This window comes from Saccostrea cucullata, unplaced genomic scaffold, assembly GCF_032062105.1.
Source record: "Saccostrea cucullata isolate Sc308-1 unplaced genomic scaffold, CSIRO_AGI_Scuc_v1 ctg1239, whole genome shotgun sequence".
In the NCBI taxonomy this organism is placed as follows: domain Eukaryota; kingdom Metazoa; phylum Mollusca; class Bivalvia; order Ostreida; family Ostreidae; genus Saccostrea; species Saccostrea cuccullata.
The window spans coordinates 180,440-190,000 of NW_026923555.1; the positions used below are offsets into that span (position 1 = coordinate 180,440).

The 9,561-nt window shown below is 31.0% G+C and overlaps 2 protein-coding genes across 3 annotated transcripts; one reads left to right on the forward strand and one right to left on the reverse strand.

Annotated features, from left to right (window-relative positions):
* Positions 1 to 1,586: 1,586 nt before the first annotated feature.
* Positions 1,587 to 3,293, reverse strand: LOC134264305 (uncharacterized). The gene is made up of 4 exons (XM_062746604.1): positions 3,195 to 3,293; positions 3,034 to 3,095; positions 2,588 to 2,728; positions 1,587 to 2,036 (listed from the first exon to the last, which is right to left on the reverse strand). Exons 1-4 carry the CDS (start codon positions 3,284 to 3,286, stop codon positions 1,729 to 1,731), a joined length of 603 nt encoding a protein of 200 aa, XP_062602588.1. The 5' UTR covers positions 3,287 to 3,293; the 3' UTR covers positions 1,587 to 1,728.
* Positions 3,294 to 4,129: 836 nt separating this feature from the next.
* LOC134264306 (uncharacterized) lies at positions 4,130 to 7,262 on the forward strand. Of its 2 annotated transcripts, none has more exons than XM_062746605.1 (5): positions 4,130 to 4,220; positions 4,495 to 4,741; positions 5,071 to 5,187; positions 5,305 to 5,392; positions 6,693 to 7,262. In XM_062746605.1, exons 1-5 carry the CDS (start codon positions 4,161 to 4,163, stop codon positions 6,742 to 6,744), a joined length of 564 nt encoding a protein of 187 aa, XP_062602589.1. In that variant the 5' UTR covers positions 4,130 to 4,160; the 3' UTR covers positions 6,745 to 7,262. The 2 variants fall into 2 exon arrangements, with proteins under 2 accessions (XP_062602589.1, XP_062602590.1); XM_062746606.1 differs by having other exon boundaries at positions 6,735 to 7,262.
* The last annotated feature ends 2,299 nt before the right edge of the window (positions 7,263 to 9,561 follow it).

The following is a 9,561-nucleotide window of genomic DNA, read 5'->3' on the forward strand; positions in this document are numbered from 1 at the left end:
AAGCCCCTTGAAACCCTGGATACGCATAGGTGTCAGAATCGGGGGGGGGGGGGGGGGGCTTAAGCCCCCCTCAATTTTCTTGCAAATATAGACATTAGACATAATATAGGCATTTAAAAGTGGAATTTACCTTTTTTGTTGGTTTAGCCCCCCTTTCAATTAACGCCCCCACTATTTGCCTGCGCCGCCCATGATACGGCTATCAACCTACCATTTAGGGAGTGTATTTAATCCGCCCCAGAATTACCAGCTATCCAATTTTTTTCTGGAGAACTATGACCATCAAATACGTTATAATTAATGGCATAGAAGATGATAAAAAAGAGGATTGACATTTTAGTAAATCCCCCATACACATTTGTTTTGCAATATGGTGAAATCTTTCCTAGTTAATGTACAATTACATGTTTTTACAATTAATTTACAAGTTTGAGATAAAGAGGTTTAACTGTATATATAATTATATATTTTTGGGGATATGTCGTGTTAAATTCTCGTAAATATTAATGTTAATTTTAGAATGAAGAATGAATACCCTAAGAGAGAGAGAGAGAGAGAGAGAGAGAGAGAGAGAGATTTTCGAACAATTTTCTACACATTTAAATAATTCAAATCATGCTTGTTTTTCTAATTTTATTTTTAAACTTTTACCCCCTCCCCTTCTCCCCCCTCAAAACATGATGCATAAGGTGTGTATAGCAACTGATATGTTTTTTATTAAAAATATCACACTACATATCATTTTTTAGTGAATGAGGTTAAAAATCAAACATGAAACGATGGAAATGTAACCAGATTGTTTAGACATCGGGATCGAGATGCCTTTCATATCTCGACACGGATACGGATACGTATACGGATACGGATACGTCAGATAGAACAATCTCTAATAGAAATGTAAATATTTAAATAGACGGACAAGGTGTTTTATATTATTCCAAAACTTTTCAATAGGCATATTATGTTTCATAAACATATGCTTTTGGAAGAATATTGTTTGGGGGTGTCTGGAATTTGCTGTCATGAAAGGACAAGCATAGAGAAAAAGCATGAGTGTTGGAAGAGATGATCAAAAACTCAAATAGTAAATGTGCCTTTATATAATCAAGGACAAACGAATTTTGCATATCGGTAACAATGTCTGCATTGGTTCTCAATGTAGTTTGATCAAATCATAATGTAAATTGTTCTCTCCAAACGTTTGAAAATATCGAACATTTATCATGAAGAAAAAAAAAAGATTTTCACAATAAATTGTAAATATATGTACAACATGCCAGATTCAAATAGATAATTTTTATTTATGTCAGAAAAATATGCATAAAAGAGGCTTACAAATCAATATGAACAAAGAAAGATATCTAATTTAGCAAAACATGTTAACAAACTTCGTCAGGAATAAAGTTTTTATATAAATTAATTGTAGAATTTTTCTACTCACAAGTTCATTCATTCAAGTAATTTTTATAATACTTAATTTTAAAGAATTGCATTTCATTTATACATTTTCCCTTACCAATACATAAAACAATTTTAAGTGCAATATTAAAATTATTATTCAAGGTTTAATAGTCCATAATCCAATACAAAATAGAAACAGAAAAAAGGACTATAGCAGCATGTTTTATGTCAAAATATAATTTTTCCCTCCCTCAATAATTTATTACGCAAGATATTCCTTTTACTTCAAATTAAAACATTTTCTAATCTTTAATTCTTAAAATTTGCTTAAAGCGCTTGCTCCTCAATGAGGAAAACGTGCCCCATTTTACTGTAGCTGTTATTCTGTTGTTTGCAGAACAGGCTGACAATGTACAATGTCAAAAGAAAACCTGCTAAAGCAACAAGAACAATAATTCCCTGTCGAATTTGTTTGGTCTTTGTGCTGTCATCATCTTTTATGTTCTGCATGTCTGTTTTATTTGGATTTCTAGTAGTAAATGATATTTTTCTGTTCTTCTTCTCATTTTTGAAATTATAATGGAAATAAGGATTGGTTTCAGTTTTTAGGGTTGTGTTTCCTACTTTTTCCTTTTCTGTAACAATATTGAAAAAAAAAATATTTTGATTAAAACAACAAACTATTTATTATTCATAAATTTGACTAAGTACAGAGAAGTACAATCTAAAATATATGCGTGGTGTTTCAATTTATTTCTATTTTTTACGCATTGTAATTTTGAATTATGTAATTAATGTTTTTTTCTTAAAACAATCCTTTATGCAATCATATATGTAAAGTTTTGCAATATTTTGGAATAAAAGTCCATTATTTAAATCTTTATATGAAAAAAAAACCATAAATATGGGGTAAAAAAAACCTCATTCACTTTAGTCATATCAATACAATTTATATTATTATTGTCAGAATATTTCTTTTTTTTTTCTTTCCTTATCTTGATATTTAAAGTTTAGCTTTCTTTTACATTAAAATATTTTTTTTTATATAACGTCATCGTCAGATAGATGTGTACAATTGTTGCTGTTTTTAATTTACAAGTAGTTCTCTTTTTTCCAAGCTAACACTTCTAAAATTTTATAGAAATAGTCTGACACCACGAAAATTCAATCTTGAAAATATACATACCATTCAATACATTTGTGATGCACCCATGGGCAAAATTGCAATTTTGGATATGACAGACACATTTACTTTGGCAAAAAAGTCCAAAAGTTGGAAAAGGGCACTTTATTTCGCAATGTCGACCAATAAACCCTTCCGGGCACTCTGTGCCGAAAAAAAGTTTAATTAAATATCATACATGTACTTGATTCATTTTTATAATTTACAGTCCACATATATACAATACATCTATGTTTTGTAAATGAACTGTCCTTAACAGAATCTCTAACATTTTAATTATCTAGATTTTTCAAAATAACGTTCGACATTTTAAATCGAAAATAATGAACATATTGATTGAACTCTATGAAGTCATTTTTTTAAAGCAAATCAGCACTGTCAGTTAAAGAAAAATAAATGAATAAATCAATAAATAATTTTGAAGAAATAAGTAAATGTAAGTAACTTACTAACACAAGTTTTGGTTTTGTTGTCCAGAGAATATCCAGAGCAGCAATCAAATGGGCTAGTTCTGAAATATAGATAAAACATGTTGTTTACAAATTCCTTACTGATTATAAATCTTACTTTTAAGCATAATTGAAAAATAAAGTTATCATAAGAAGAATACCCTTTGCAAGGTTTTTGAGACTCTGGACTGCTTGTTACAAAAACTATAAGATACAAAAGCAAAAAGATATATTTTATTCTCTTTTCCTTCATTTTTGGTGTTCAATATCCAACTAAAAGAGTTCTCTCTTAGTTCAAATATTTCCTTTTAAACATTGTGGAATGAATGATATCGTAAATCTCTATCTTTCCTGTGGGAAATACTCCTTGTTATTAATTAACAACAGGAAGAAATATCCAAAGAAAAACAGGAAACTATCAAATATGTTTCATATATTTTTTTTCTTTTTTATACATAATTATTAAACATTATATAATTAATTGAAAATTTTATTCTCGGATGTATATTTGGAACTTCATATCTAAATAAGGCATATTATATACGCTCCATTAAAAGATATAAACACTTGTAATTTAAGAAATCAAAAAACAAATTTTAATCAGAAAATTCTTTTACACTGTATACATGTATTTAGCCCTAGTGTCGTTATACATGATGAACTTTGAACAGACTTGGCGGAAAAGTATGACGTTTTATGTTGTACTGAGTAAGAAAGGTCTATGAAATGCAGCTGTAGTAAATGCCCTTAAAATTCAGCACAATTTAAATATATATTTTCCCTCTCTTATCTCAGCAATAGCTATCTTCTTGGTAAACAACTTCTACGTCTATCGATTTTAAAACTACACCACGATAATCGAGGAATACGTATTGCTGACTAAAAATAGCTTATTTAGAATCCCTGTGTTCTATATTTAGATTTTGATAATTTTCAGTGATAAATTTTCATAACTATGTATAGTATTCTTTCATTTATAGTATTTTCTGTTGCAGGTAAGCTTACTTATTTAATTTTTATATTTTGTGAATTATTATATTAAATTTGGTCTTTGAATATTTTTTTCTTATTCGTAGAACTTCTTTTTACTAGGTTTATTATACCAAAGCAAGAGTATAAAGCTGAAAATGATAGAAAATCACCATTTCTCAATAATTATACTATTAATAGCATCGTTTGTTTCAAACGTGAGTAACAGTTTTTAATGAATGCATTTTTCAAATCTGAACAAAAAAGTTATAAAAGAAAAATTGCATCATTAGGCGACTTAATTGATGTTTTAAAAGTTTCTTTGAAGAAAAAAAAGAATATTTACATACCTGAACAAAAAAAAAAGCAATACAAAAAAAAAAAAATTCCAGAAGGACCTTGAAAGAATTAACAGTACTATTAAAAGATTATTTGAAAAAAAAATCATTTCATTATGTTACAAAAAATGTTAGTTAATTTCTTTTTAAACAGGTAACTACATTTGGAACATGTGAGATATCTATATTAACAATGCAATATGTTGCAAAATGTCCAGAAGATAAGGAGTCGTGGACGAGAGCAGCAGAAAAATTAAATTGTTCGTCTATTCCTCAGTCGTGTGCAGAATCAATGGGACCCTCTTTTAATATTCAGAATTATATTTTTCAATACCATTGTGTTATAAACACTTGGCGAAATGCAACTATGGAAGTGTGTGCATTGAATCGTACAATATTAGGTACGTATGTAAGCAAGCTGGAAATAACCGTCTAAAAAGCTTTTAGATTTTATTGGAAGAGGGTTATATTCTATGTTTTCTTCTCTAAATATGCACATTCGCTAAATATATAAACATTTTTTTGTATATTGCTTACCGTTTGTTTTTAATTGACAAACTAGCAATAAGAAATGTTTAAAACATCCTCGATGTTATAAGATTGGGTAGGGTTAGTCTTCTTTCTTTTTTTTTTTTTTTTTGATGTTGTTGTTTCTTTGTAAAAAAGAAACATTATTTGTAATTGACCGTTATTAGTTGATAACCATTTCAAAAATCTCTATTTTATATAGGTTTTTGTGCTGAGTTTAATGTTCAAGGAGCGATTATACAAGATAACTACGATGCAGAGTGTACAACACATACACCTTCTTGTCCATCAAGTTATAATTCAGCTGAGGCATTTAAATGTAAGAAATGAGATATTAATTGATACATTTACAGTATTAAGATAGTTCAAAATCCGCTTATTAAGTATTATTATATATACCTTGGATCTTTGTATGAATGATTTTAATGATATTCAGATCCGTCATGCTATGAGATGGCAAAAAGAAACAGAATAACAAATACCAAAACAATAGAGGAAGAATTCCACGCTTCATCAACTTCGAGGTAGGATATTTACATTATAAAATCTTTCTCTCTCATTCTCATACTGGTTTTGCTATCCTATTTTAATGCATACACTGAACCAAACTTCTAAGTGTTCACCAAACATTTTGGAAGTTTTAAAGAACAAATGCAAACAATAGATAATTTCTTTAATTCTTGGTTAATGATGCATATTTAAGTTCGATGTTGCGTAAATTTCATCTAAGTATCTCGTCAGAATTTTAAGCAAAGTGTCAAGGAAATGATGTACCCTCAAATTGAAAATTCACACAAAAAAAATCTCATAGGAGTAAGACACACTACTCGCTCTACTAACTACAAGACAATCTTTATTGTCGGATACCATGTACCCTTTGAATAGGAGATTGACCCATCTGCTGCCACACCTACATGTACTGCATAGACCTATCAGAACAATTAAAATTGTGAGGAAAAGGGGGGGGGGGTCTTTGACATTTCTTTTAAAATGCCAAATGTGTTCAGTGGGATTCAGAACCAGGAATTGTACAGTGTATCGTCACGCAAATGCCTTTTGATCAATATCCTTGGGTGTTTAGCACGTAAGTGTGCCGCTTTTAGGATAATTCAGACTGATAGAGCTGATATAAGACTGCCTCTAGCACCGATTTCTTATCATTTTCGTACGATTGAAATGGTTTGTTTCCATGTTTATAAGATTTTTTCAGGACACTTGAACACTCCGTTAACCTGGTGTGACGCAAGATTTTCTTCTCAGAAGATCAAGGTCACTTCCGGTGTGGTTAAATTTTGTCAAAAAGTTTCAAATTGTGATAAATTAATGATGAAAAATGAGCACAGCCTATAGAAAAATGTGTTTAAATGGGTTTTGATACTGTTTGATATTTTTTTAAAGTAATATCAAGTACAATTAAGCACTAAAGTAAAAGTGAGTAAAACGTGGTGCAGAGATGGTCTAGATTTCAACATTCCAACGGCTCTACCTTCTATCTCAATGGTCATTTTGCCAATATTTTGTGTTTTTTAGTGAAACCAGTTTTTAAAATTTGATAATGATCACAAAGAATGCTTATTACATTAAACACGTGCCGCAAAATACAGATTTATTGTTTTTAAGCTTTGTCACGGAACATTGGTTTTCATCGGTGATATTTGATTTTTTTCTACAATTGTTGAGAAGACTCATGTATTGTAATTATAATTGAAAATATAATGCCATTCTCTAAAGTATTTTTTAAATAAAACCATTTATTAAAGTGAACACCTAGAAGTTTTGTTAAGTGTATATTGTCATCTGAATATCAGATAAACTTTTTTACAGATTTGTCCTTAGTTCATTTCTCACGATGCTCTGCTTATTTAGAAGTATATAGGGGTTCTTGAATAACCGGAACGAAGAAGAAGTTTACCTTCAAAAGTCATGCTCAACATTCCTGCAACAAACTTGGGGAAGATCAATGGACTTAAAAGAAGGAGCAGTTGTTTACTACACGATCTCCATCTAAAATATCAATTCATCAAAATATCAAATCAATGGCATTGGTAATATATTAATGATCATAATGATTGTATATTTGGCAAGAGAATGCTTGTATGTGAAAAATCGATGTTTTTTGTTTTTTTTTTTTATAGAATGTGTTACAATTTCGTAAATTGAAAAATGTTTAAGGCATTATGTAAAGAATTCTATTTTATATACGGGTATGTACACAAAGTGTTGAATCGGTTGTAATCTAATGTTATGTGAGTATCCAGGTACATTACTATTGCATATACTTAAGAGCTTGTATTTTAAAATCATATACCATACATTTCCTCTCAAAATGAATAAGTTGATAAAAGTGCCAAAGTTATTATATTTTCCCAATGCGTTTTTTGCCAATTTATGTGTAAAAAATGGAAAAAATAATAAAATAAACTAGATGCTGTCATGAGACAGTAATACCCGCACTAAGGTGTTTGCCTCTAAATACACGCTCCTACATATTGGGCGGCTTTCAAAGGAAATAGTCAAAATAATTCTATAATTTACATGTATTAATCAAATTGATTATGAAATTCTCAGACCCTGTGACCTATAACTCAGAACCTCTTATATTTATTTTATACATGCTTAATTCATTATATACAAGTCTGAATTTTATTAATGATGTAAATTCATGCACGGATCTGTCAGGGGGGGGGAGGGGGGGTCAGCCCCCCCCCCCCCCCCTTGGAATTTACAAGGTTAAAAAATGTATACACTAAAACAAGGAAAAAGTTACAATGGACCCCCCTTTGAAAATGCAGATCCCCCCCCCTGGTAAACACGAATATGTGTAAAATAGGTATGAAAAGTTAAACATTTGCGGCAATAGAAGTCACCACTACCCCTTACCCACCTCCACGATATAGGTTTTTGACGTTTGGGTGAGATTTACTTTAGGTTTTTTTTTGATTGTCAATTTCTGGGATAGGATTTTTTTTGACTGAGGTGGACCTCCCCCCCCCCCCCCCCCCCCCACCGGAAAAAAATTCTGGATCCGCGTCTGAAATTATATATGTTTTGCTCATAATAGGACCTTTTTAAATTTACTACCCCCCCCCCCTCGACGCCACAATCACACAGCACATACTTTTTGGAATAGGCTAGATGGAAAAGGTTTGTTAAAATTTAATATCGTTTGTAATGAATTAATTTAAAATTTGTTCTTGTACTATACATGTGAACATGTAAATTTCTACATTACATCACGTTGCATCACCCATTATGATATTTATAGATTAAACACCATTTGGCACACCTCGGCCGATTCCCACTTCATCTGATAAGGTGTTGGAATCGACGAAAGTTCGCCAAAATGGCACATGGTTGCAGTCTGGTGTGCATTGGATTAATTCATTTTGTGTTATAATTGGATTTATATTTCATGAAGTTTACGAGACACAGGGAGTCGGTAAGTAGAAGTCAATGATTAGGTTAAAGTTTAAAAAGGGTCAAAGATCATCCCATGCCACACTAGACGAATTTCATATTGTGAAGTTATCTCCCATTGTCGATGTGACATTCAGTTACTGCCAATACTGGTGCGGATCCAGAATTTTTTTAGGGAGTAGGGAGGGGGGTTCACATCTAAGTCAAAAAATTCCAGCCCAGAATTTCGTGACAAGCAGGAGAAAAAAAATGAAAACAAATAAACAAATAAAAAAACAATGATAGGGAGGTCAATGTTTTCTAAGTTTATAGGGAGAGGATGTCAAGAGTCATTTTTTACTTGCTACAGTATATAGTCTTGTTTAAATAACAAAGCAAATGCAAGATGGGGGGGGGGGAGGGGGGGGGGGGGATTCCAATCTTCCTACCCACTTCCTGTCCCTGAAATAACAATCTATTTTGTGATTCCAGTTTAATAGTATATTTTTTTTCCATTTGACTAATTATTATACATGTACATATTTTGTTTCTTGTGTTTATAGTATGTCTGTCTATAAGTCTGCAAAAATTAAATCCTAGCTAGCTTGCCCATAAGTTTTAAGTGGGATGGGCTATACATATAGCTTCCACATTTTATAGGTTTATTTCTTGTGACAATTTAATAAGACCTTTTATTTGGGTACCATTAATTTTTACCTCTGATCGCTTGACATGGGATACACATTTTTACAAGAAAAATACCAAACTTTAAACTCTGCCTAATTTTTGATCAGTAGGTGCTAGGGCTTTCATACTTATCATGACATATTGTATTCATTTTGAACTGTCAACAGGAAATATGTTTGACCTTGACCCTAGAGTTTGAACCACTTAAAAAAAAAATTAACCTTGGCAATTAACTTTTGAAAAGGAATTACTAGAGATTTCTTTATTTAACATAGACTTTCTTCTGACACTAACAATTTGAACCCTTGACCTTTGAGTTTGACATATATTTGAGAAACTTCAACCTTCGCCATAGGCTTCCATACTGGGACATCAGTGTTTCACAAACACATCTTATCTACATTATTATTTGGTGGTGTCTCCATATGAGGGAAGATGTATTCACAACAAACAAACAAATTACTAAAGAAAATATAAAACATAAATATGTTGGTCATGCATATCTCTGCAGGAAAAAAAACAGCTTTTCAAATACTCCAACCATATTGTAACCCTTTCAAAACACTCATTTGAGCTTTTTTTGTTTCCTTAGCATATAATGTCTGTCGTG

Coding starts and splice junctions, on each gene's coding strand:
- LOC134264305 (XM_062746604.1), bottom strand. CDS start 3,286: ATGAAGGAAAAGAGAATAAAATATATCTTTTTGCTTTTGTATCTTATA. Junction 3,096..3,194: donor TCTCAAAAACCTTGCAAAGG/GTATTCTTCTTA, acceptor TCTATATTTCAG/AACTAGCCCATTTGATTGCT. Junction 2,037..2,587: donor CATCACAAATGTATTGAATG/GTATGTATATTT, acceptor ATATTGTTACAG/AAAAGGAAAAAGTAGGAAAC.
- LOC134264306 (XM_062746605.1), top strand. CDS start 4,161: ATGATAGAAAATCACCATTTCTCAATAATTATACTATTAATAGCATCG. Junction 5,188..5,304: donor TTCAGCTGAGGCATTTAAAT/GTAAGAAATGAG, acceptor AATGATATTCAG/ATCCGTCATGCTATGAGATG. Junction 5,393..6,692: donor CACGCTTCATCAACTTCGAG/GTAGGATATTTA, acceptor ACTTTTTTACAG/ATTTGTCCTTAGTTCATTTC.